At 44.3% G+C, this 27,418-nt stretch overlaps 1 protein-coding gene across 4 annotated transcripts in view; it reads right to left on the reverse strand.

Annotated features, from left to right (window-relative positions):
• Positions 1 to 740: 740 nt before the first annotated feature.
• The window catches only part of jakmip1 (janus kinase and microtubule interacting protein 1), a 29,737-nt gene continuing 3,059 nt past the window's right edge, over positions 741 to 27,418 (reverse strand). The window contains exons 2-22 of one of the 4 annotated variants that reach the window (XM_048263241.1): positions 26,409 to 26,668; positions 20,259 to 20,516; positions 19,342 to 19,584; positions 18,696 to 18,875; positions 16,884 to 17,000; positions 16,208 to 16,354; positions 14,956 to 15,105; positions 14,007 to 14,066; positions 12,404 to 12,523; positions 11,324 to 11,449; positions 10,818 to 10,901; positions 8,473 to 8,535; positions 7,997 to 8,095; positions 5,770 to 5,865; positions 4,679 to 4,732; positions 4,393 to 4,458; positions 3,846 to 3,914; positions 2,287 to 2,364; positions 1,932 to 2,135; positions 1,667 to 1,732; positions 741 to 1,117 (exon numbers count right to left, since the gene is read on the reverse strand). In XM_048263241.1, coding sequence (XP_048119198.1) covers positions 1,067 to 1,117; positions 1,667 to 1,732; positions 1,932 to 2,135; positions 2,287 to 2,364; positions 3,846 to 3,914; positions 4,393 to 4,458; positions 4,679 to 4,732; positions 5,770 to 5,865; positions 7,997 to 8,095; positions 8,473 to 8,535; positions 10,818 to 10,901; positions 11,324 to 11,449; positions 12,404 to 12,523; positions 14,007 to 14,066; positions 14,956 to 15,105; positions 16,208 to 16,354; positions 16,884 to 17,000; positions 18,696 to 18,875; positions 19,342 to 19,584; positions 20,259 to 20,516; positions 26,409 to 26,552 — 2,475 coding nt within the window. In that variant the 5' untranslated portion in view covers positions 26,553 to 26,668 and the 3' untranslated portion in view covers positions 741 to 1,066. Of the gene's footprint in view, positions 1,118 to 1,666; positions 1,733 to 1,931; positions 2,136 to 2,286; positions 2,365 to 3,845; positions 3,915 to 4,392; positions 4,459 to 4,678; positions 4,733 to 5,769; positions 5,866 to 7,996; positions 8,096 to 8,472; positions 8,551 to 10,817; positions 10,902 to 11,323; positions 11,450 to 12,403; positions 12,524 to 14,006; positions 14,067 to 14,955; positions 15,109 to 16,207; positions 16,355 to 16,883; positions 17,001 to 18,695; positions 18,876 to 19,341; positions 19,585 to 20,258; positions 20,517 to 26,408; positions 26,669 to 27,418 lie in introns of all 4 variants that reach the window. The other 3 variants (XM_048263239.1, XM_048263240.1, XM_048263238.1) reach the window with 3 other exon arrangements.

Below are 27,418 nucleotides of genomic sequence, written 5' to 3' on the forward strand. Positions count from 1 at the left end.
GTGTTTGGTAGAGATTGTGTGTGTGTGTGTGTGTGTGTGTGTGTGTGTGTGTGTGTCTCAACTCGTCCGCGTGTTTTGTGTAATTATTACTCTTATCAGAGGCTGTAAGAATGACCTGTACAATACCAAGACAATGTGTAAACAAAACTTAATACAAAAATAAAACATGTACATTATAAAAAGAGATCATTAGTGAAGTATTTGTTGAATTGCGAGTTTCTAATGCCTTATGTAATGCTGCGTTCCATTGTACTTAGATCTTGGGTGAAAAATGACTTCTGACTCGGAAAAGTACAAGAACGGCCATTCAAATGAAGTCGGGATTCCATGTCGGTCAAATTGACGTCACAGCAATATGAACACACAGTGAACAGTAAACAGCAGAATTATGTCTTATTGTGTTGTGAAACGTGCTACAACAGCTTTGTAGTGGCATTTCAATACAGCAGTCCATGTTTGATATTGAGCATTAACATTAGTTTCCACTGCACATCCATGTCTTACCGAGCAAGGGTGCATTTCCCAAGACCATAGTTGCTAACCTGTTAGCAACTTAGTTGGTTGGCAATGGGAAACTGCATTGCAACCAACAAAGTTGTTAACTTAGTTAGCAACTATGGTTTTGGGAAACGCGCCCCAGAAGTGCTGGAAAGCTGAATGACTGAGACAGAAATATGCTTTAGAAACCAGTTCATAGACAAGTACACTCAATTTCCAAATGAATCCAAACCACCATGGGAAAAAATACAATATAATTTATTGAAACTAAATCAAAGAAGTGATTGTGTAAACAATATAACAAATATACAGACAAGATTACATTCTGACTCTGTTCATAGAAGTTTGAGAGACCAGTGACCAATCATGTGCACAGTTCCCACACATCACCAAACACAGGAACCAATCACGCACAAGAACAGAGCAAGGAATGTCCAATCAGGTCCCATGGGTGTGACCAGGTAGGTCAAACTGAGTGTGAGAGGCAGAGTGTGTGTCCACGTGTGAAAGAGGTTGTGAGTGGTTTCTGATTGTGAGGAGTGTGATTGTGTGTGTGTGTGTGTTTGTGTTAAGGCCAGAGGATAAACGCTAGAGAGAAGAACAAGAACAGGAACAAAAACTATAACCAGAAAATAAATGGAGAAAAGAGAGGAGACACGGGTCATCATCTAAACTGGTAGTACAGGTAATTCATATACACACACACACAGGTCATCATCTAAACTGGTAGTACAGGTAATTCATATACACACACACACAGGTCATCATCTAAACTGGTAGTACAAGTAATTCATATACACACACACACACAGGTCAGCATCTAAACTGGTAGTACAGGTAATTCATATACACACACACACAGGTCAGCATCTAAAGTGGGACTACAGGTAATTCATATATACACACACACAAACAGGTCAGCATCTAAAGTGGGACTACAGGTAATTCATACACACACAATCAAACCGCACTCTTCATAGCCACACATACACACACACAGCTGGCATGTCGTACTAACACACAACACACATACACACTCTTGTACCCTTTAGATTAGAACATGCCACATAAACAGACATGCTGGAATGTGTCTTGAACACAAACACTCACACACATAGAGCCAACTCTGGACACACACAGATCCAGACAGCCTAATCCTCCCACATACCTTCTCCTCTATCTCTTTGATTTGGCGTCTCTGCAGATCGATCTTATCCTCCAGTTCTCTGATTCGCTATAGGGGGAATCAATACAGCAGTCAGAGTGGCTTTCAACTAATACCAGCAAGAGTCACAAGAATCACCTCATGCAATTCTAATCATTTGTTTCTTGTTTCAGATTTATTCCGAATTCAATTTCATCTGTAGCTTAAGATGATATTGTCTGCTGGCTTACACACACACACACACACACACACACACACACACACACACCTGCTGTGCTGACTGTAGTAGTTCCATACGTTGTTGTAGAATGATGCTGTCTGCCTGTCTGCTCTGTCGGAGGATTTGCCTCCGCACCGCCTCCATCGCCTCTGCAAGCTCCGCCCTCTGCCTGTCATTCAAAGTCTCGCCCAAACGGCTGTCAGGGTTCTGCTGCAACATGGCATACAGTGTGGCCTCCAACTCCCGCACCCTCTGGATAAAGACCACGCGCGCACACACACACACATTGGCAAGAACACATCACCTATGTGTACACAACACCTATGCCAGCACAGAACGCTAAATATTTCATTAGAACACCTATGTGGAAACACAGAATGCAGAATATTTCATTAGCCCTTACCATGTGGGCGTGGTCTAAAGCCTGCTTCCTGTAGTCCAGCTCCTCCTCCAGGAAGCCTTTCTGCTTGCTGAACAGCTCCTGCACATTACATCATCAGAAGAGGACTATGACCCGGGCTGTGGTCAAACAGTCAAAACAACTATGCCCCATGTCTGTTGCTGACAATATCTCCCTGACCTCTTAAAAACATCAGGGCCCAGTTGTTCAAAAAGTTTAATCTGGATCAGAATTATACAGATTTAGAAATCCCATGTTTTACAATCCAGGATCAGGTAATCCATGTTTCTTTTCTGCCTGTTTTTCAAAGCAATTGAGGATACAACCTTTTCAGGATTACGAAATCCGGATTACCTGTGTTTCTAAATGGAACTATATCACGTATCCTAGTGGCTATGTAAGGAACAACAGTTAGAATAGGTGGCCTGAGGTAACTTTGATTGTGTTATCTAAAGAGACCGATAACATCACAATAAAACAATACAAACACCCCCTTCCATTATCAGACCCTTCATCTTAACCACAACAAATAAATAAATATAATCTTACTTCGTCTCCTATTACTTTAACATTTTGTGCCTGAAATCCACCCTTCTATTGGAATCAGGGTAATCCTAATTTTTTGGATCAAATTTATTCCAATCCAACTCAAAAGTGAAGGTTTTATCCAGATCAAAACCAAGATTAGATTACATGATCCAATCCAATTTCAGGATCCTTTTTTTCCTTTTGAACAACCCATTTTCAAGATTTGATGCAATCTGATAGCCGAAATCCGATCAGATGTCTTTTGAACAACTGGGCCCAGATGCCAAGGATAGATGTGAAGATGAATTCATAAAGATTGTAGTGCTAAGAGAAACCAACATGTTGTGTGATTAGGAAACATAATGCAAATGATACTGCTACAGTACGGGTGAATGGCTAAATGGTGTGTTGCTTTAAATATTGCTGCCATAAGGAATTGTGGGGCCTCCTTTCTTTAAGGATGGTTCAGTGAACCATGTGCTAAATGGGATGAGAAAGAAAACATTTGTTGAGAATTCATTCAGCAAAAAGGGACTATTTGACCACACAATAGTTGAAATAATTCCTGAATAAATAAATACACCTTGCTAGTTTCCTTCTGGTGCATAGACAGATTAGATTAGATACACGAGATCCCATTTAGAACAAGAAAACATTTCAAAATGAAGAGATGAGAGTTCAGCCTGTCAGTGATGGTCTACCACCAGAATTCTGCAGAGAACCGTCACCATGGTGGCTCCAGGTGGAGGGATGCTCAGACATGCTATGAGACGAGGATGTGTCACTGGAAGTGGTGATAATACTGATTACCAGAAACGGTTAACTACGCAAGTGATCCACAATGCAAAAATAAGAATGACGATGCATAATGTAAAATAGAAATTTGGCGGCAACACTGATTAACTGATCAAATATGTGATACTTGCTTGTGATAGTCAAACAAAAGATAATAATATAAACCTGTAACTGACTTATGGGTGGGTTGGCATGGCGGGGATGTGCATGTGTGTGCATGTGTGTGTGTGATATGTCACCTTCTCATTCTCCAGATCAACCATCTTCTGAGTAAGAGCTGCCTCTGTGCTGTCTATCTGCTTCAGCCACTAGAAGGAGCAAAAGAGGTGGCAGACAATTAGTAACTGCCCTTAAACTACTAAGTGCTCAAGCTAAAAATATCCAACCCCAAATCTAAGTCTGTGTAACCCTCCCTGTCAATAGAGTTGTTTATGCATGGTCAATAAGACTTGTTTATGCATGGCCAAGAGTTGTTTATGCATGGTCAATAGAGTTGTTTATGCATGGCCAATAGAGTTGTTTATTCATGGCCAATAGAGTTGTTTATGCATGGTCAAAAAACAGTTGTTTATGCATGGTCAATAGAGTTGTTTATGCATGGCCAATAGAGTTGTTTATGCATGGTTTGTTCACTATTTAGGTTGAAGTGTTCTATAGCAGAAGAAGCTGAGGAGACCGCTTGCATTAGTGCATGGGAGTGAGACAAGGTCAGCAGATAGATGTGTTACATGACATATACTGTAATAGCCGTTATATGAGTTTTTAAATGACTAGTTAAGTAGGTACCTTCTCACATAAGGAAAGCACAGTGCAGGCCTGAATCACAGTCACCTGCTCCTCATTGCGCAGGTTCTGAAGAGGTCATGCAGAGAGAGAAAGAGACAGACAGAGAGAAACAGAAAGAAGAGAAGAGGAGAAGAGGCATACACATGCCTTTTTAAAAGTCTGCAGCTACTGTACATGTTCACACACACACACACACACAGACACAGAGAGAGAGAGAGAGAGACACACACAGACAGACAGACAGACAGACACACACACACACACACATGCAAAGACCTGCACTCACCCCATTATCTCCCAAAATATCCAACTTTTTCACCAGCTCGGGGATGATCACATCCTAAGGTTTACAAACACACACAGACAAACACACACACAAGCATGTTTACAAGTGTGTATGTGTACTACTGTAAGCATAATATATTATATTAAACTTAATACAGGAACATCAGTATACATGTATTGGACCTGATATGTTCCAGATCAGAACCACATTCAATCCAGAAGCTTCTAAATGTTCCTCAGTGAAACACGAATGCTCCATCATTTCTGTATCCTGGATCTAGAGAGCTAGCAAAAGCACTCAGGAATTGGAGCATGAGAAGGTAGGCTAGTGATAGCCCCTATTGGGTAACACTTTACAATAAGGGTACATGAATTATCATGAACACATCAGCTACGCACAACACATCAGCTAAAGCATTAGGTACTGCCCTCTACATTTTTTCACATTCTTTCTGTGAAATTACATTAAAGGCGCTCTAAGCGATGCTGGGTAACGTCACTTCTGTTGATGTTCAAACAAAACAGAGAGCTAACTCGCTACTCCCTCCCCCTCCCTCCCGTGCAATGGAAACTCTCTTAAACGCGCATCTCGTTGGTGATTGGCTGGAACAGTTTGTTATGTTTTTATGGTCCAGGCTGGACCAGGTTGTTTTTGTTGCTGTTTTTGGAGCCTGGGCTGTCCACAGAGACCGCATTTTTTTTTACAGTGTATTCAGGGCACAGTCAGCTAGCAGATGGTGAAGTGATGTCTGCTGTATGTGACAAAAAATGTTTTAGTTTGAAACCGCGCAACGTCACTTAGAGCACCTTTAATATCAACAAATCCAGTGCTACTTCTCATGCAGTTTGTCAGCATCAAGTATCCATAGGTCCTCATCATTGTTTATGTGTGTGCTTATTCAGTGTGTAAGCCTGCGTGGTGTATGTTTCCCATATGTGTAGATACATCTGTACTTTTGTATGAATACATATGAAATGGCTATTTCTGTATTCTGCTCTCTGAATGTCCTCCTAGGGGTGTGTGTGTGTGTGTGTGTGTGTGTGTGTGTGTGTGTGTGTGTGTGCGTGTGTGTGTGCGTGTGTGTGCAGTACCTGCACTCCCTCCTCATGACAGTGCAGTTGTAGGCTGCTGCTGTTTTCCATGGCAGATATCTGGAGGTTAAATGCAGGTGATCGACGCTCCCGTTCCTATTGGTCAAAACACAATTATGCCCACCTAGTCACACTTCTATCGGCCAAAACACAATCATGCCCACCCAGTCGCTATCCTATTGGCCAAAACACAATCATGCCCACCCAGTCGCTATCCTATTGGCCAAAACACAATCATGCCCAACCAGTCGCAATCCTATTGGCGAAAACACAATCATGCCCACCCAGTCGCAATCCTATTGGCCAAAACACAATTATGCCCACCCAGTCGCTATCCTATTGGCCAAAACACAATCATGTCCACCTAGTCGCTCTCCTTTTGGTCAAAACACAATTATACCAACCTCCAACATTCTTATCAGTCTGAATACCATTATTCCCATATACTTCCTCTGTTATTGGTGAACAGGTCATTATACAAACCTACTTCCTGTCCCATTGGTGATTTTAACAGGTTTAACCCCACCCCTTGGCCTCATTCTCCTATGGTCTTCTAGTTCGGTCCAGTCCCTTTTTGAGACGCTTAAGAGTCTCATGGTCAATTAGAGGTGACCAGATGTTTTAAATGAATACATTTCAAGGCTGAATGAAGACATTTCAATACTGAATGAAGACATTTCAAGACTGAATGAACACATTAACACACTTTATGATATTCGTTCATGACCAGCATAGTTGAGGTGTTTATGTTCTCATTACTATTGTTCATCAGCTTCATCACCATATCATATGTATGTGTGTGTGTGTGTTTGTTTGTTTCTGTGTGTATGTGTGTGTGTGTGTGTGTGTGTGTGTGTGTGTGTGTGTGAGAGTGAGTGAGAGAGAGAGAAACTAAGAGTAGGACATTAGAGTGGTGATGAAGAGAAAGCGCTTAGGTTAGATAAAGAGAATAAAATCCATCACATTGCCTATGGTGTACAGAGATGCATTGCGTGTTTGAATGTTGAATGGACACACAGATGAAAAATGAGTGTGTGTGTGAGGTGTTGAGGTGTGGATATAGAAAATGAGACTTCATTGAAAACTTAATAGAAAAATCAAAACACAAACCCAGTCAAAAACCCAAAGTCCAACAGAAACACTATAAGACTCATGCAGGGGGATTAAGCAGCTGGACTCGGGGTGCAGTGGAGTCTAGAGTAGAGCATGTTTAGTTATCACCTCACACTCTAGAGAACTCATTACATATGACATCTGTGTTTTGGTGTTTGGAGGTTTAACATTGTTGTATATTCCAAGTCATTATCCCGATGTGTGTGTGTGTGTGTGTTTTTCATACCTCAGTCATGCAGGATAAGAAGATGCATGCATACACACTCATGTACGTGCACACAAACTCCCACATATGCATACAAACACTAATATGTGCACATACGCACACACACACACACTTCACAAACACAGAGACAATGCATGAATAAATGGAGGAATTGAAATCAAATACATTTTATTGCATTCAAACTCAAATAAAATGTCTTAAACTTCATAACTGTACATCTCAATGTAAAAAATAATAATTTTAATAATGACAGACTTAAGGGCTGGGGGACAACAGAACACAGACACATAGACAAGTGCAAATGAGGAGTGTGTGTGTGTGTGTGTGTGTGTGTGTGTGTGTGTGTGTGTGTGTGTGTGTGTGTGTGGGGGGGCTGTGCATTATATACATGCAAGGCTTCAGATAGTGGACAATATACAGTGCATCACATCCAGGTGTGTGTGTGTGTGTGTGTGTGTGTGTGTGTGTGTAGACCAGTTATGAACACATTTTCAAAACAGGACGTATGTGATGAGTATTGCTGAGATGTTCACTGCTTGTGGGATAGGGAAAGCCTTCACTGGAGATCTCCTTTAAGTGTGAGTGTTGCCTGATGCATCCCTCTTTATGTACATTTGTATGTGTGTTGCTATATGTAAACAGGTCACATTAACATGTCTCTATATACACATATAAATGTGTAATGTATGAATGGATGTGTGTGTATGTGTGTTTCCATATGTAAACATATCATGCTTACATACATCTGTATATAAAACTATATGTGTAATGCATGTGTGTGTGTTATTGAATGTAGACGGCGTGTTTGGCCTGCCGGTGCGTGTCGCCTCCACGTGACGGTGGCAGGGCAGATGGTGGTTGCTGCGGTAACAGGAAGGAGTCTCTTACTTCGAGCTCGAGGACTCGGAACTCCAGCAGCTCATTCTGATCGTGAGAGTCCTGCACCTCCGACCGCAGACGCAGCTCCGCCTGCTCCAGCTGCGTGATCTGAGACAGATGGAGAGAGCGAGTGAGAGAGAGAACGAGAGGAAAGAGAGGCAGACAGGAAGAGAGGAAATGATAGAAGGACAGGAAGAGAGGGTGTGTAATGCATAGCATCAAACATTAATGTAGCGTTGAGCTTTATTGTGTCCTTTATCACACATTAATGTAGTGTTGAGTTTTATTGTGTGTCCTTTCTAACAGCTCACAGATCATATGACCATGGTCCTTTCACTTATGCCAGTAAATAACCTTTGACCTATGACCAGTTGTAGGTGGGGCCACTTTAGTTGCATGCTTACCGGTAATTACACTGAACTAATATTTGAGGCAGCATGAAGCAAACACACACACACACACACACACACACACAGTCTACGTACCTTCTCTCGGAGCTCCTGGTTTGTTCTGATGAGGTTCTGCTTCTCTTCCACCCACTTAGCATCCTGCATCACACACACCTGATTAATCATATACACACACACACACACACCTCAGTGATCTCTCTCATACACACACACACACACACACACACACACACCTCAGTGATCTCTCTCATACACACACACACACACACACACCTCCTCTCTTTCCACTGTAGTGTCTCACTCTTACCCATACACACACTAACACACACACACACTTAAGTTGAGAATATAACACCATTCATACTGGTGTCTAAATAACTTCATAGAAAAATAATAGACTATACTCATAAGGCACTCCCACAGCTCATACACACACACAACTTATACACGCATAGCTTTAATACACACACACAACTTATACACGCATAGTCTTAATACACACACACAACTTATACACGCATAGTCTTAATACACACACACATCTCATATGCACATAGTCTCAATACACACAAAACACACAAGCATGCATCAAGACTAATTTACACACACACACATGCAAATGGACCACACAAGCATGCATCAAGACTAATTTAGACACACACATGCAAATGGACAGAAGACAGGGCTTTGCTTTGACTTTTATTGAACAAACAGCAGAATCCATTACCAGTTTTACAAGAAGTGAAGTCACAAGAGAATACATGCAAATCAAAACAAACAGAAACAGCCAACCAATGGAAGGAGGAGCTGGTCATTGGTAGACATGCAAGGACAGACATTCAGGAAGCTGAGTGGAGAAAAGCTTTGAGCAACAGAAAGACAAACTGATGCGCCTTTTTAAATGATTGGTGTGCATGCAGGACTGTGGTGTGACTGTGTGTGAAACTACATAACCCAAACCGAGAACTGTAACAGACCAAATACACCAAATAGCATTTTTCTCCTAGGACGTCTGCTCATAGGACAGTGTTGACAGTGTACTCTTAATTCAATATAACTTGAAAGATCAAGTGTGATTGTCATCATGAAATGATTCTCTTTGCCTGGTATTAGTACACTTGCCTACATTCATATGCAGGTCCTCAGAAAAAAATACTCTGCATAGTGCTTAGGATATCTTTATAAATTAGTCTTTTTTATGTAGTGCTTAGGATATCTTAGAAATTAGTCTTCTTAATTCCTTAACTTAACACATGTGCACGTGTGTGTGTTTGTGTATGTGTGTCTTTAATGTGTCTTAAATTAAAGTAAAAGTATGTGAGTGCTTGAAATTACAATTTTTTTAACTTTGATCTAATGCAGTTAGCTAATCATAAAGGTTGCAATTAATCGTCCAGCTTGCAACTCTGTCCCAATGCTTATATATGTATGGCATCCTCCTTGTGTGACTGGCAGTGAAGCTCACATAACAGGAGTGTTGCTCCTCATGCACTATACATGATCACCAATCAGAACCAACCTAAATTAAAGTTTTGAACTGTATCAAAGTATTAAACTGTAGCTTGACTTTCAAAAATTAAATTGCAAATAAAATCACAATTGCAATATCTGTCAGAAAAATCGCAATTAGTTCTTTTCGCCATATTGTGCAGCCCTAATGAAATGTCACTGTTTTGCTTTAGTATATATTAGCGTGTAGTGTTGATGCAGGGTGGATTAAAAGTGATCGAGGGTGGTTTGGATGCGGGGTGGTTTGGTTGTGGGGTGGTTTGGATGCAGGGTGGTTTGGTTGTGGGGTGGTTTGGATGCAGGGTGGTTTGGTTGTGGGGTGGTTTGGTTGTGGAGTGGTTTGGATGCAGGGTGGTTTGGTTGTCGGGTGGTTTGGATGCAGGGTGGTTTGGATGCGGGGTGGTTTGGTTGTGGGGTGGTTTGGATACAGGGTGGTTTGGATGCAGGGTGGTTTGGTTGTGGGGTGGTTTGGTTGTGGAGTGGTTTGGATGCAGGGTGGTTTGGTTGTCGGGTGGTTTGGATGCAGGGTGGTTTGGATGCGGGGTGGTTTGGATGCAGGGTGGTTTGGTTGTGGGGTGGTTTGGTTGTGGGGTGGTTTGGATGCAGGGTGGTTTGGATACGGGGTGGTTTGGTTGTGGAGTGGTTTGGTTGTGGGGTGGTTTGGATGCAGGGTGCGTGCACCATATTAAGAGCACTTGGAACGCAGCACCAGATGAGTGGGCGGAGCATGAGTAAAACACAGCCAGGGCCTTGCGGGATTGGCCAGCGTAGCTGTGACATCACATAGTGAGGCTTCGGCACACCCTGTCAGCATAGCGCCAGCACAGGCCCCCCGCCACCAGACAGACAAGCAGCACAACCAATAAGAGTGGAGCCAGGACGCCCCGTTCCCCGCCCTTTCTCTGCGTTACCTGCCCCTTCTCGGCCAGGCTGCGCTCCAGGTCCACGATCCGCGCCTGACAGGCGGTCAGCTCCGCCTGCAGCTGCTCCCGTGTCTGATGGACACACAGCACAGCCAATCAGACAGGCGCAGGGAGAGCACACAGCCAATCAAAGACGCAGACATGTAACCATCACATGTAACCATCACATCAATCAGGACAGTCATCAGGGCACACATCATCAGAATAGTAAAAACACACAGATAGAAATTGGAGTGCAAGTGTACACACATGCAAACATTCACACACACTCACACATTCACACACACACACACACACACACTCACACACACACACACACACACATACACATACACATACACACACACAAACACAAACACCCCAGTGCCTCTATGGATCCAGGGGGCAGTGGCCTCATGTACGTAAGCAAAGGCTGTGAGGACATACACACACACACCCACACACACACACACACACACACACACACACACACAAACACAAGCACACAGACTTACCCTACAATGTCTCTCTGGATCTAGTGGGCCGGTGGTCTCTTGTAGGAGGGCGTAAGCTCGCTGTAGAGCCTGGTATTCACGAGTCAGCTGACGGAAACGTAGCTCCGCCTCCTCCCTGCAGAAAGTCTGACCAATCACAAACAAGAGGTAAGCACTCTTTACAGATAAGCACCCTGAAGACATAAACATTCTGACACAATCATTCTAACTGAGCTGCATTTTCGATTTTGCCAACAGTTTAAATACACACTCTCTCTGACACTACATTATAGAAATTGCCAACAGTTTAAATACACACACATACGCTGACACAACTGGTCTAACTGAGTTGAGATTTCCAACTATATTCCTGTGCTTTAAACTAAACTGAATATAAATAAATAAATAAAACAATTACAGAATTAGGCAGGGTTTACACTGACAAGAGTTTTCCCCTCCAGGCGCTCAAATTCAATTGTTTCCCTTTGGAAAGGCGCAACTGACCATTGCAACGTGCTTAGTGTTTATAAAAAGCGGGGCACAATCAGAAAAAAAGGCGGGCTACTAAAAACATGAGACGCTGAAAGTTAAAAATAGTTCAAATTTTTGAGGTTGCGTTTTTTTCAACAATGGGTCGTTGCTTAGCTGCCAAGCTAAATACAATGTATCATAGCAACAACATGTACACAATCAATTTCTACCTGGCACGTTTTTTTAACTCTCACTAATTTGGAATAATCACTATCTGGAGGTGAAAAAGGCGAGTCAGTGTGAACGCCCCCTTACACTGCTGCTAAACGTCAACCAGAAGGATAATCCCTCAACTCAGATGCAATAAGTCACACAGCACATGGATACTAACGCAGCAATGCAATCAGCAATAACAGAGTAGGTACATGATGTAGTGATGCTTACATGTACACACATCCAAATGCTCTTATAAATGTTTTATAAGTGTTTTATAAATGTTTATAAATGTATTATAGTTGTTAATACGATGGCTCTTCCATACATACACATCCAAATGCTCTTATAAATGTTTTATAAGTGTTTTATAAACGTTTCTAAATGTGTTATAGATGTTAGTAAGACCATCCTTACATCCTCTGGATCCTCCTCTGGGGTGGCCGGGGTGTGGTCAGTGTTGAAGGAGGTGAGCGAGGAGGTTTCCGAATCCACAGACTCCTCATCAAATCCAAAATATGTCTCCACAACATGCTTCTGCAGCACAGAAAGAAGAGAAAGAGAGAGCAAGATAGGAGAGAAAGAGAGAGAGAGAGAAAGATGGAGAATATACTTGAAGATTGGTAGAATAATATATACTCTTCACAGACATATTGCGCAGGAGATTTTTTTGTCCAAGGTCATTATTTTGTCCAAGGTCATTAGTCAAGGTCATCTGGTTGGCAACAACGAGAAAGTTCATATTTAACATAAAACAATATATCACCATAACTAAAGTATAACATGACTGCATGGTAGCAGTCCAAACAAATCATCAAACTAATGCAGGTGACAAACTAAAGACACTTTATCAGAGCTACACAGAGCTATACACACACATACACACACAGGTTTGCACTGACGTGACCCCTTGAATCATTAATATTTCAAGCTTCCTTGTGTGTGTATGTGTGGGTGTGTGTGTGTGGTCTTACCATCATTTTTATAGGTCATCTCCTGACAGCCAGAGAAATAAAGACAAACCAGCGCACACAGACATATGAAGGACGAGAAATAGAGAATAAGCAGGAAGTATTCCGTCATCTTGAGTGTGTGTGTGCGTGCGTGTGTGCGCGTGTGGAAGAAAGCGTGAGCTGGTCCAAAGCACTGAAAAGCACTAAAAAGCACTAATCTTCATCACGTCCTTCAGCATTGTGACCTTCTCAGTCATCGGCAACATCATCATCATCATCATTGTTCTTCTGCTTGAACAGTCAAACTGAAAGGTTCCAGCAACGACGACACAGCGGCGGTCAACAGACAGGTTCCTTACAGCGCCAGTCCATGTGTGTATGTGTCGAACAATAACGCACTACTGGTTTATATGGGTTTGCATGTGTGTGGAAATGAGCAAGTTTATACACAGAGTTAACTCCTCCCCCTTGGTAACATCCTCTGTGTTTTTCAACTATGAAAGCTCCACCTGGCAACGGCTCTCAATCTTTACCCCCACTCTCTTTTTCTCTCTCTCTCACACACACACACACACACATACACAACCAGAGAGAACGAGAGAGAGAGGGAGAGGAAAAGAGAGAGAGGCCCTGAAGAGTCCCCAAGAGTCCAATTAGGTCTCATCCCCAAACACATCCTCCATCTATCTTTCCATGTCTCTCTCTCTCTCTCTCTCTCTCTCTCTCTCTCTCTCTCTCTCTCTCTCTCTCTCACTCTCTCTCTCACACACACACACACACACACACACACACACACACAGAACACACACACACACACACACACACACACACACACACACACACATTGCTACACACAGTTGCTTGGTAATGCCACATCAACCAGCTGAAGCTGTGAGGGCCTACACTAAGATGAGAACATCCTGAGAGAGGGATGAAAGAACGAGGGAGGAAGAGGAAGATAGAGACAGGAGGGCAGAGAGAGGGAGAGAAGAGAGGATAGGAAAGAGGGAGGTGGACAGAGTGAGAGATGAAGTGAGGAGGGGAGATGGAAGGAGAGGTGCGCTCACCTTGGGCACTTTCAGACCTTTCCGCTTGTTCTTCTTGTTGATCGGCAACTTCTCTCGCTCCTGAGGAGAAAGAGGAAAAACACTTGACATCAGTCACCCTAAAACACACACACACACACACTGACAAAAGTTGTTCATGTGTCAAAAGTCTGAACAATGGTGTTTTTCATCTCAAATGAATGAACCAGTATCTAATCTATTGCTTTAAAAGAACAATGTGTGTGCTTGTGTGTTTACTTTCAAGATTCATGAATGTACAGATCAGGTGATATGTTATGAAGCTATCTAACTATAAAAAGCCAATAGGTAAATATCTATAATATGCTTTATTACATTCTATAAATAATGCAGATTCATTAAAATATTAGGACACAAGATGACTAAGTGATGAAAGGAGGAGAAGAAGGAGGGAGAGAAAAGAAGGAGAGAGAAGAGCTTGGAGGTGTGCCCTCATGCAATCACTCCTAACGATGTAAACAAACTAATTAACCTCACAGCATGAAAAAGCTAATCAGCTAACAAGTAATTACTCAACTGGTGCAATTATGCATCAATGTCAAATGAAGACAAAAATCACACACTCTAACAGACATCCTTTGTACACAAATCAGTTTGTTAACCGAGATCTCAAAATAAACTAAAAGATTGAGATCGGGCAAAAAAAAAAACAGTCCATAACGAAGGCAAGGCAAGACAAGACCAACACACACACACACACACACACACACACACACACACACACACACACACACACAGACACAGATACACACACACCAGTACACACATACAGATGCTTATTCTAAATGTACCACTATAATGTTGAGACATTTTGCCAGCACAGACAATAAGACGTTTTTTAGTTGTAGTTTCCTTCACTGTGAATAACTCATGCCTATCGCACACAGTTGTAAGACAGACGCGCTGCAAGAGTGTAACCATAGCAACCCACCTGCAGCTCCTCGATGAATCTGCGCTGCTCCGTCACCTGGAGACGCAGAAACTCCACCTCCTGCTGTTCATGGGCGTGGCTTAGGTCTGTTAGCGAACTGGGCCGTCTTAAAGCGGCATGCTGGGAGTTTGACTGCTGTGAGGAGTTCTCCTTCTGAGAGCGAGAGAAACACAGAGTAGATATGGGCTCTGTGGTGCAGTACTGGGAACAGCATATGGGCTCTGTGGTGCAGTACTGGGAACAGCATATGGGCTCTGTGGTGCAGTACTGGGAACAGCATATGGGCCTGTGGTGCAGTACTGGGAAAAGCATATGGGCTCTGTGGTGCAGTACTGGGAACAGCATATGGGGTCTGTGGTGCAGTACTGGGAACAGCATATGGGCTCTGTGGTGCAGTACTGGGAACAGCATATGGGCTCTGTGGTGCAGTACTGGGAAAAGCATATGGGGTCTGTGGTGCAGTACTGGGAAAAGCATATGGGGTCTGTGGTGCAGTACTGGGAACAGCATATGGGTTCTGTGGTGCAGTACTGGGAAAAGCATATGGGCTCTGTGCACAAGTCGGCAAACCAGTTTCCTGTTCATTGACATGGCTGTCAACAAGCACCTGAAGATACAGTAAGTGCTTTAGTTGTTCCAAAACGTAAGAAATACAATGTGCATGAGTCTTGTGGTAATGTCCATGGGCAGCTCTAAGGCTTCAAAGTTGTTAGCTTCAAAGCAATTTTAGCTTCCACCAATTTTTCTAAAAATGCTAGCCTATGTAAAGTGGCTGCACAAAATAATGAGGGAAGGTGAACACATTTTGATACAACTGAATTACTCCTATTCAGGTGCTTGTTAACAGCCATGTCAAAGAACAAGAAACTGGTTTGCCGACTTCAAGTAAGCTAGTGCACAAAGCCCATAGCGTCTGATTGTGTGTGTAATGTATGTACTGTATGTTGTCTTTGTTATGTGTTACCATGTTTCAGTGTATGTGTGTGTGTTTGTGTGTATTAACTTTTTGGCCTATACATCTGAGAGAGAGTGTGTTTGTGTTTGTGTGTGTGTGCATTTGTACATGTGTGTGTGTGTGTGTGCGTGTGCGTGTGCGTAAAGGCAGGCGTGTCGTCTTGGCGTCGCATAGCGTCTTGCGGCAAGGCAGCGCATGCGGTGTGTGTGTGTGTGTGTGTGTGTGTGTGTGTGTGTGTGTGTGTGTGTGTGCGCGTGTGTGTGTGTGTGTGTGTGTGTGTGTGTGTGTGTGTCTCACCAGCTCAGCGTTCTCTCTGCTCAGGTTATTCAGCTTGTCCTCCATGCGCTGCAGACTCTGCAGCAGATCATCATTCTTCTTACTCATCCGCCTGTTCTTCTCCAGAAGGGGCTTCATCTGCCCATCCGCCTCACGCACCCGCTTCAGCTGAGGCACACACACACACACAGAGAGAGAGAGAGAGAGAGAGAGAGAGAGTGTAAGATGGGATGGTAAAGGAGGATGGGAGAAAAACAACAATGCGAGAAGAGAACAGGCAGCCAGAAAGAAAGACGGACAGACAGACAGACAGACAGACAGACAAAAAGACAGACAGAAAGATTGCACAGAAAGCCTTGGGACAGGTGGGAATATCAGTAGCCTGAGTGTGCTAGTGGAGCAGCTAGGTGATGCTGATGGATGGGACTTTCAAGGCCATGGCTGGGAGCCCTACAATCAAATATCTAGCCCCCCCTTGTGGCTATAATTGTCCCTTCACTAGACACATGTGCTTGTGTGTGTGTGTGTGTGTGTGTGTGTGTGTGTGTGTGTGTGTGTGTGTGTGTGTGTGTGTGTATATGTGTGTGTATATGTGTGTCTGTGTCTATGTGTGTGTGTGTGTGTGTGTGTGTGTGTGTGTGTGTGTGTGTGTGTGTTTGTGTGTATGTGTGTGTGTGTGTGTTTTGTGTGTGTGTACCAGTTCATTTCTTTCATCAGACAGCAGTGCGTTTCGGTCCTCCAGCTTTCTGATAACAGACTGCAGTTCGGCAATCTTCAGCTGAAACCTCCGAGTATCCCTCTCATCTGCACTCTCCTGAGAAAGATAGAGGGAAAGGGAGAGAGAGAGAGAGGGAGAGAGAAATCAGACAAATAAAGAAAGGTGATTGAGAGATGGGGAAAGCCAAGGCAAGGGCATCAGAGAGAGGGCAAAAAGAGAGGGATGGAGAGAGAGGGAGGGACAGAGAGAAGAGGAGAAGAAGGGAGGATAGAGAGGGAAGGAAGGAAGGGAAGTGAAGATTCGGTAAGGGAACATGAATCATCATGAATTCATGCATTAATTCATTCATGATTTATGCATTACTTCATGCCTTAATATCTCATGAATCATCAGGAATTGACATGAGTTCACCATATTATGTCATTCATGACCTCATCCATGAACAACATATCAACTAAAGCATGGTGGGTACATCATTATGAATTATGCTTTATTAAGCATGATCATGATGATTTTTGTTTTTCTGTCACAAATGTGGTCATCATGGTAACTACTCATGGAATTCAATTCAGGCTTATTGTACATGAATTATCATGAACTAATGCATGTAAGACTTCTTGAGTTATTAGGGCAATAATACAAGAATTCATTTTATCTTATGCATGCACATCATCATTAACTAAGCATTAGCTTCTCATGTATTCATCATGTTTGTGGCCCCTCAGCTAAAGTGGTGAATAGGTCCTTCTTTAACACTGATGTATGACATGGTCATGGTATTAATAATGGCAAAACTGAGAAATTACATGATAATTAATTACATTAATTACTCATGAATTCATCATGTTTGTGGCTCCTCAACTAAAGTGGTGAATAAGTCCTACTTTAACACTGATGAATGACGTGTTAGTAATGATGGCAAAATTGTGAAATGAATTCATGATAATTCATGTACAATAAGCCTGAATTGAATTCCATGAGTAGTTACCGTCATGACCACATTTGTGACAGAAAAACAAAAATCATCATGATCATGCTTACGTAATAAAGCATAATTTATAATGATGTACCCACCATACTTAATGCTTTAATTGATATGTTGTTCATGCATGAGGTCATGAATGACATATGGTGAACTCATGTCAATTCGTGATGATTCATGAGATATTAAGGCATGAAGTCATGCATAAATCATGAATGAATTAATGCATTCTTACCGAAGATTCTGTCACACACACAAACACACATTTTAATACTTTGATTTGGATCTTAACACAGGGGAAGAATTTACAGATGCAAACCTTGATGAAAGTATGTTACAGGTTTAGACAGCTCTGACCAAACACAGAATGCTTTGTGCTACTCACATGTAGAGTGGCTTTTACTGCCAACTTTAAAACCACAATAATACAAACTGCAAGCAAGAGCTTGATCACTTCCATGCTAAAGCTGCAACTTGAACTTTTCGCTTACACATACACACTCACACACAGACACACGTACCCACACGCACACACACACACACAAGTACACACACACACACACACCCATACACACACGCACACATACACACTCACACACAGACACACACACACGCACACGTACACACACGCACACACACACACACACAAGTCCACACACACACACACACACACACATACACACACACACACATGCACACACACACACACATACACACAAGCACACACGCACATACGTACACACGCACACATATACACACAGACGCACACACACACACATACACACACGTACAGACCCTGAAAGTGTTACCTGGTTGTTGGGGTACTCTGGACTGTCTCCGATGCAGGGTGCGACCTCTCGTTTGGGGCTGCCGTGGTTCTTCTCGGCTTCCTCCCTCTGGAGCAGGAGTCTCTTGGTCTGACCCGCCTGGACACCCAGCTCCTTCTCCAGTGTCTGCAGGACACGGTCACGACCACGCAGCTCCTCCATCTACACACACACCATACACAGACCCACACACACCATACAGACACACACACACACACACCATACACACACACACACACACACACACCATACACACACACAGACACGCACACACCATACACAGACACACACACACACACACACATTTGAACATTACAAATAAAAGTAGTGCATTGCTGTGTTTTGGCTCTTGATATTTGATATGAGGCCCAAACCCCTCTCACTTCTGTCTTAAAGGCTACAGAGAGCTTTTTCTGGTCTGCAGTTTGTAAATTAAAAATACATTTGAAATTGGTCTAATCTTTCCCTATCTGTCAACATTTAAACCTTTTCTCCCTTTCTGTGTCTATCTGCCTAATTCAGTCTTTCAATAGTTTCTTCTTCCTCATCATCTCTTGTCTCTTTTATGTCTCTTTCTCACCAGTCGGCGGATGTCTCTCGCTCTTTCTCTTTTATTTGTCTTTCTCACCAGTCGGCGGATGTCTCTCTCGCTCTCTCGCTTGATCCTCTGGATCTCCTCCTGGTGCTGCTGATGGGCCACTCGGAGATCGTTTGCTTTGGCCTTGTCCGCCTGCTGCACTACGGCCAGGGCCTCCTCTGCCTGTCGCCGTGCCGACCGCACCTCCTGCAGCTCCTGGGAGAGGCGGAGCTTCTCTGCCTCGTGTCCCCGCCTCACTTCCTCCCGGGCATCTTCTCTGAGCATGCTCCGTATCTGCACAGGTGGGCGGCAGTTAGGAAGTGCGTGTGCGTGTGCGTGTGCGTGTGCGTGTGCGTGTGCGTGTGTGTGTGTGTGTGTGTGCTGTCAGAAAATTGATTGTCTCAATGGCCACTATATGGCTAGGAACTTCTAGTCTTACTAAAACTACCACTACAACTACAACTACATTCTGATTTTAAAGGAACAAACATACTGGGCGGGCACATGGACAGACAGACAGACAGACATATATATATATATCAGGCAGACAGACATAGAGAGGCAGACAAACAGACAGATATATAGACATGCAGACAGACAGACAGGCAGACAAACAGTCAGTCATATAAAGAGGCAGACAGACAGACAGACATATAGACAGGCAGACAGACAGACAGACAAACATATAGACATGCAGACAGACAGACAGACAGACAGACATATAGACAGACAGACAGACAGACATACAGACAGTCATATAAAGAGGCAGACAGACAGACAGACATATATAGACAGGCAGACAGACAGACAGACAGACATATGGACATGCAGACAGGCAGACAAACAGATATAGACAGGCAGACAGACAGACAGACAGTCAGACAGTCATATAAAGAAGCAGACAGACAGACATGAAGACACACAGTAGACAAGCAGTGAACGGATAGACAGGTGGACAGATGGTATACCTCGCTGTTGACTCCGCCTCCCTCCCTGAGGGCGTTGACCTGCGCCTGTAGCCGCTGCACCTCAGCATCACGCACCCGCGCCAGCCTGGCCAGCTCGGCCTCATGTTGCCGTGCCAACACCTCGCGGGCGGCGGCCACATCGCGCTGGCGCTCCTCGTGTAGCTTGACCCGCAGCTCCGTCATGGCCACCGAGTGCTTGTGCTGCTCGCACTCCCGCTGCGAACGCAACTCCTGGACACGCTCCCGCAACTTACACATCTGACCAGGGGGTGGACGACAGACAGAAAAGAGTACATTTACATTTAGTCATTTTATCCGAAATGACTTACAAGTGTCAATTTGTCCTCAGAGCATCTCAGGGTTAAGTACCTTGCTCAAGGGCACAATGGTGCAAGCCGGGAATTGAACCCACAACTTTTTTTCAAGCTACTGCATGCTAGCCCAGCTCCTTAGCCACTACCACCTGGCTACTACCACCTAACCGCTACCAAATGGAGGGAGGAGAGGGAAAGAGGGGGAGAGAGAGAGAAAGAGAAATACAGTGAGAGCGAGGGAGGGAGAAAAGAAGATAGAGGGAGGAAGAGAGAGAGAGAGAGATTTTATAGTTGTACAAGTTAAACAACTGCCTCCCTGAAACTAATCTAATGCCGAACACAGCCAAAATCGACGAGAGAGGGAGAGAAAGAGAGACAGAGAGAGAGAGAGAGAGAGAGAGAGAGAGAGAAATGGGCAGATGAGAAAAGATGCAGACAAGCACAGAAACATAAAGTGAGTGATGGGCTTTTCTTCTTCAAATTGGCCTGTATTTGGGCTGTAACTAAGACATTCAGCTGTAACAGAGGAATCTTGGCAGGTAGAGCCTATAAAGATTTAACGACCAACGTCTTAACTTAACCCAAATATGTCTGATCTGAGTCGTGAAGGGACGCCTGCCAAAGGATCCCCACAAATGAGTCAGAGGATGTTTTTACAATGAGCAGCATCACCCAGCAGCCCACGACTAAGTTAGCACAGGAAGAGAGAGAACAGGACAGCGCCACGACACATGGAATGGACTTCCTCTTCTAGCTCACATGTCTCAGAACTCCATTTACAATTCACTTCAACTCAGTTCAGTCACATTTATTATGAGCAACATGAACATGGGCTCTAGGCACTTGACCACTGAACTAAAACACAATTGTAGGAGAAGTCATGTGGTTGTGGAGGCATCACATACGCAGAAACACACACACTCACACCCACACACATACACACACACACACACACACACACACACACACACACACACACACACACACACACACACACACACACACACACAAACACATATTCAGCTAAAATAAGAGAAGCCTGTAACCTCTTTGAAAAGTAAAGAGAACTTTGATACATCAGCACAAAACATCTAAGTGAGCGCTGGCCCTAGAGGGACCCTAGGGGCCCATTATGGAAATGGATCCATAACTGGTCATCTGTTCCATGAATAGCATCTACTATAGCATACAACAGGACACCTACACAACTCATCACTGTAGATATTAAAAGGAGACGATGTAAACGGATCACACACGTGCTGAGACAAGAACATGGCACAACAACCAAGACCCCACAACACTGAAGTGCAAGGGCACAACCCAGCCAAAAAGCCTGGCACCAGACAGCACATTCAAGAAGCCGGGCACCAGACAGCACAGCCAAGAAGCCGGGCACCAGACAGCACAGCCAAAAAGCCGGGCACCAGACAGCACAGCCAAGAAGCCGGGCACCAGACAGTGACCAAGGAGATGAAGAGTAGGAACCTAAGCAGGAAAAGGCAGCAGGAGGATGGCAGGAGGAGTGAACTGGTGTTGGCCTTCTGTGATTAAGTAAGTTATCGTAAACGTGCTAATTACAAACCATTTCGTTCGAAAATTCTTACAAAAAATATGTTTTTTAATACTTCAAAATAACATTTGCTAAAGGAACCTTACATTTTTCAGTAGCCATAGGTGTGTATATTTGAACAAAATCTAGTTTGGTTCTTACCGGGGCTTTTACTGCCTGAAATATCCGATTTTGTTTACCACGCTCAGAGTTTAGTGCTGGGCTGGTGGGTGCTTATTCCCAACCTTTCTCAGGCACATGAACGGTTAGCCCGAGAATTGTCGTCGGCAAATCAAAATTCCACTGGAGATCCAAGCGGATTTGTACATGCAGCCTTACAACACTGTAATTTAGATAAACTTATGGTGTGGGTGCTTGCGTTTCTTTAGGAATCCGCCGTCTTGGTTTATATTGAAATGAATATTAAGTGACACATACATGTAAGAGGTTGGACATACGTGACGGTAGGTAATATGTGACGTTCCGATAAGTAAGTAATGTCAATGTCATTGTATTCATACAGCACTTTTATAAACAACGGCAGTTGACCAAAGTCAACAACAAAAAAACAAACAAAAGAAAACAAATATGTTACCTACTAAGTAAGCAACTTACAGGGGTCACAGGGAGGTCAGAGAGTTCATGGCCAGACCACGGCCTATACAAGTGTGCTGTGGCACTCACAGACCCATCTTCTGCCGCATTGCTTGGGACAATACTGTGTCTGTGTGATTGATTGCAGATCACGCCTGCCACTCATGTTTTTTCAACCAACAAGTGGACAGCAACGACTGTAAGGGACCGAGACCATCTGTGCTCTTGTGATGGATGACGTCATGGCAACCCTGCTATTCTGGACCAAAGCTACACACTCTTGGTCCACTACCAACATGTGTGTTCAGTTCACGCTGCAGCCAAAGCTGATGAACTCATACATAACGTCACTACATGAGTAAGTATTCAAATCGGGACAAACACATGCTCCCCCTTACATAACCAGCAAAGACGTAGACAGTCAGAATGGGCCTGCCCTCCCAGTGCACAGGGGTGTCGTGGACGGATTATGAGCCACTGGGCTCATGGGCACCCATAAAGGCACCGCCCCTGGTAGGCCCGTTCAGTAATCCATCCCTGAGTGGCGAGTGCCCTCCTCTCCCTCACTGTGCTGTGCTGTGTACATTGTCTGATGCCACAAGCAGTCCTAGGGGGGAATTCCAAATGTGGTTTTGCCACAAACCTGGTAAGTTCGTTCAGAGTGGTAAACCTCCTACTAGAAGAGCACTATGGCTTTGTTTTGCTTGCACGATGAAGCCAGTATTCTCCTCTTTTAGGAGGTGTACAACGCACTCTGAAGTAACATTATCCAGGTTTGTTGTAACTAAAACCACAGACTTGGAAAGCCCCTAGGTCTCTGCTGTCATGGTTCTCTCTGGGAAGTGCAAATGTGAAGGCAGCCATGCCACATGTCAAGTGCAACTGCAGCAGGAGCGGGATCGGGAGATCCAGCAGGGAGAGCGCCTGAGACATCACACAGCATCTCTGCCACTGGACAGTAGCGCTACACTAGACCATGGGACTAGAGTGCTAACCACAATTAACACATGGTGAAATAAACCATTACTCGATTAAAAACAAAAGGGTCACTTCAAGATAACTAAATTCCAGTAAACATGGTCTTTCACACCCTTGCATATGCACATGTAACTGATCCCACCTAGTGGCCATACAGTGGCATAACAACCAGAAAGACAGTACACTGCTGAATAGATATTCTCCCTGTGTGATGTGTGTACTATAAAAAATCTACTGGTATCTCCTGTACACTGTACCCAGAGATCAAAGCAGGCCACTGCATCAGTGAAACTTCCTGCTTGAAAGTACACAATGACACTCAAACACAACCAGCGAGGGAGAGAGAGAGGGAGAGAGAGAGAAAGAGAGAAAGAGAGAGAGGAGAGAGGAGAGAGAGAGAAAGTGTGCAAGCAAGTGGGAGAGATAGAGAGGAAAGGACAAAATAGAAGATATTGGAGGATGGAGACACTGAGGAGATTTCGGAGGATGGAGACACTGAGGAGATTTCGGAGGATGGAGACACTGAGAAGATTTCGGAGGATGGAGACACTGAGGAGATATTGGAGGATGGAGACACTGAGGAGATATTGGAGGATGGAGACACTGAGGAGATATTGGAGGATGGAGACACTGAGGTTTAATAGAGTACTTAAGAGATTTCACAGAGTTGTATCTTCAGCTTCTCTGATGTTTATAAACACAAATACATAGACTTGCAGACACTGAATACATTGATACTGAATACATCAATACAGAATAGCAGACTGGCATGTGCAAGTATGCACGGGCACACAACAGCGGGCAGACAAGACAAGTACCAGCAAGGAAAAGCACACTGGGGCATGGCACACATCATACATACTGGGGCATGGCACACATCATACACACTGGGGCATGGGACACATCATACACACTGGGGCATGGGGCATGGCACACATCATACACACTGGGGCATGGGGCATGGCACACATCATACACACTGGGGCATGGCACACATCATACACACTGGGGCATGGGACACATCATACACACTGGGGCATGGGGCATGGCACACATCATACACACTAGGGCATGGGGCACATCATACACACTGGGGCATGGCACACATCATACATACTGGGGCATGGCACACATCATACACACTGGGGCATGGGACACATCATACACACTGGGGCATGGGGCATGGCACACATCATACACACTGGGGCATGGGGCATGGCACACATCATACACACTGGGGCATGGCACACATCATACACACTGGGGCATGGGGCATGGCACACATCATACACACTGGGGCATGGCACACATCATACACACTGGGGCACGGGGCATGGCACACATCATACACACTGGGGCATGGGACACATCATACACACTGTGGGGCATGGGGCATGGCACACACACTGGCATGGGGTATGGCACACATCACACACACTGGGGCATGGGGTATGGCACACATCATACACACTGGGGCATGGGGCATGGGGCACATCATACACACTGGGGCATGGGGCATGGCACACATCATACACACTGGGGCATGGCACACATCATACACACTGGGGCATGGGGCATGGCACACATCATACACACTGGGGCATGGCACACATCATACACACTGGGGCATGGGGCATGGCACACATTATACACACTGGGGCATGGGACATGGCACACATCATACACACTGGGGCATGGACACTGGGGCATGGCACACATCATACACACTGGGGCATGGCACACATCATACACACTGGGGCATGGGGCATGGCACACATCATACACACTGGGGCATGGGGCATGGCACACATCATACACACTGGGGCATGGCACACATCATATGCTTACACGGAACACTCCCTGGTTGCATGTCACGGAATGTTGTTTAAAAAGGCCGATCTCTATTGGTTTTCCCCAGAGCATAGGCCAGTCTTAAACGTCCCACATACTCGACGCACCCGACCTGTAGCGCGACAATGTGACGTTACAGAAACCCCGTAACCATTTATACTCGCGCGTGGTGGTCGCGACACTAGTTACAATATTCTCCTGAACAGAGGTGTCGCTGTTGTGAAAAGACTAACGCTAACTACCTTACACAGCAGAAGAAGCTGCAGTAAGAAACACTGGTAGCTACCTAGCTAGCCTCTGTGATGGTACTTCAGACTTTGGTTGCTACTATTCACAACTACCATCATCATTATCATCTAGTTTCCAAGGTGTGTGCACAGGTAGATAGATAGATAGATAGATGGATGGATATATAGATAGATATCTTAGTCATCCCGAGGGAAATTTTAATAATTTAAACAGTTTAGTTAGCTGGCTAGCTAGCTAACAGCTGGCTGAGTTTGTGTAATTTCCTGAAGTGGAAAGAGATTTTGTTCAGGCCTTAATGGATATCCTTTGTTTGAAAATAAATCGTTTCTATTATTTCCTCTTAATTCCATGTGTTGCAACTCTCACTGGTAACTTTGTTAACTTATCCAGCAAACTATTAAAAATTCACGACAGTAACAAAACACTGCAACTCTCACTTGCCCTCGAACTAGTCCATCTTCCTGTTTCCGCCTTGTCGCTACGGGCCTGAAAAAAAATGAGTGGGCTTACCCACCGCTACCTGGTTTCAACCCTGGCGCCAGCAAGATTTTTATCATTTTGACATCACGTTGTCGCGCTACCGGTCGGGTGCGTCAGGTATGTAGAAGCCCTTACCTTGGCTTTCTCCTGCTGTAGCTCATTTTGAATGTCACTCAGTTTGCTCTTCAGGTCCTCATTGGCTGCCTGCAGAGACTCCACCTCTGGCTTGTTGCGGCTCTTCTTAGAGGGCACGGCATTGGTTGGCGTGGTGGAAGCCATGACCACACCCCTTTCCCTGAGACTCCGCCTACACCAGTGCTAAATCCTTCACCCAGAACTTTCCATGGAAATCAAACTCGGCATCATCATCTTCGGTCTGTGGTCTATCCTTTCACCTGTAAACACACACACACACACACACACACACACACAATATAGTTAGGAGACCTACGAAATAAATTTGAACATAGGATCATAGGACACATTCAGAAACACGTTGTTTTGAGTAATTCAAGTAAAACTGGACACACCCTCGCTAATGATGTAATATTTTTGACCTTACTCAGAATTTGTTCCTACACACACACACACACATGGCTCCCAGATGTGTATGGAGTAAAGGGACTTTATTAGTAGTCTGAGAGTATGGAACAAAACACACTCACACACACACACACACACACACTTATATAAAACAGCAAGCATACTTCATAAAAAGCATACACTGTTGGCCCTAAGTGCCCACAAGACACATCTGGAAGCAGAACTCACTCGCAAACACTCATGCCACACACACACACACACACACACACACACACACACACACCTCTCTCTCTCTCTCTCTCTCTCTTCACACACACACACACACACACACACACACACAAACGCAGCAAAGGCTACAGTACACTCTCGCAATAACAAGCTGAATTAAGGAAAGTGGAAAATAAGACTAAGCCCAGAAAAAAGCAGCTTAATGAACAAAAGTTTCACAAGCCACTCAGCCAGCGCACTTAGAGCATGAGTGGTATGGTCAGTGTGTGGTGTGTGTGTGTGTGTGTGTGTGTGTGTTTTACAGTAGACTTTGTGGTGTGGTAGGTGAGAAAATTCCCATGTGATAATCCAGACAGTTCTCCTGTGTGCTCTTA

This window comes from Alosa alosa, chromosome 14, assembly GCF_017589495.1.
Source record: "Alosa alosa isolate M-15738 ecotype Scorff River chromosome 14, AALO_Geno_1.1, whole genome shotgun sequence".
NCBI lineage: Eukaryota > Metazoa > Chordata > Actinopteri > Clupeiformes > Clupeidae > Alosa > Alosa alosa.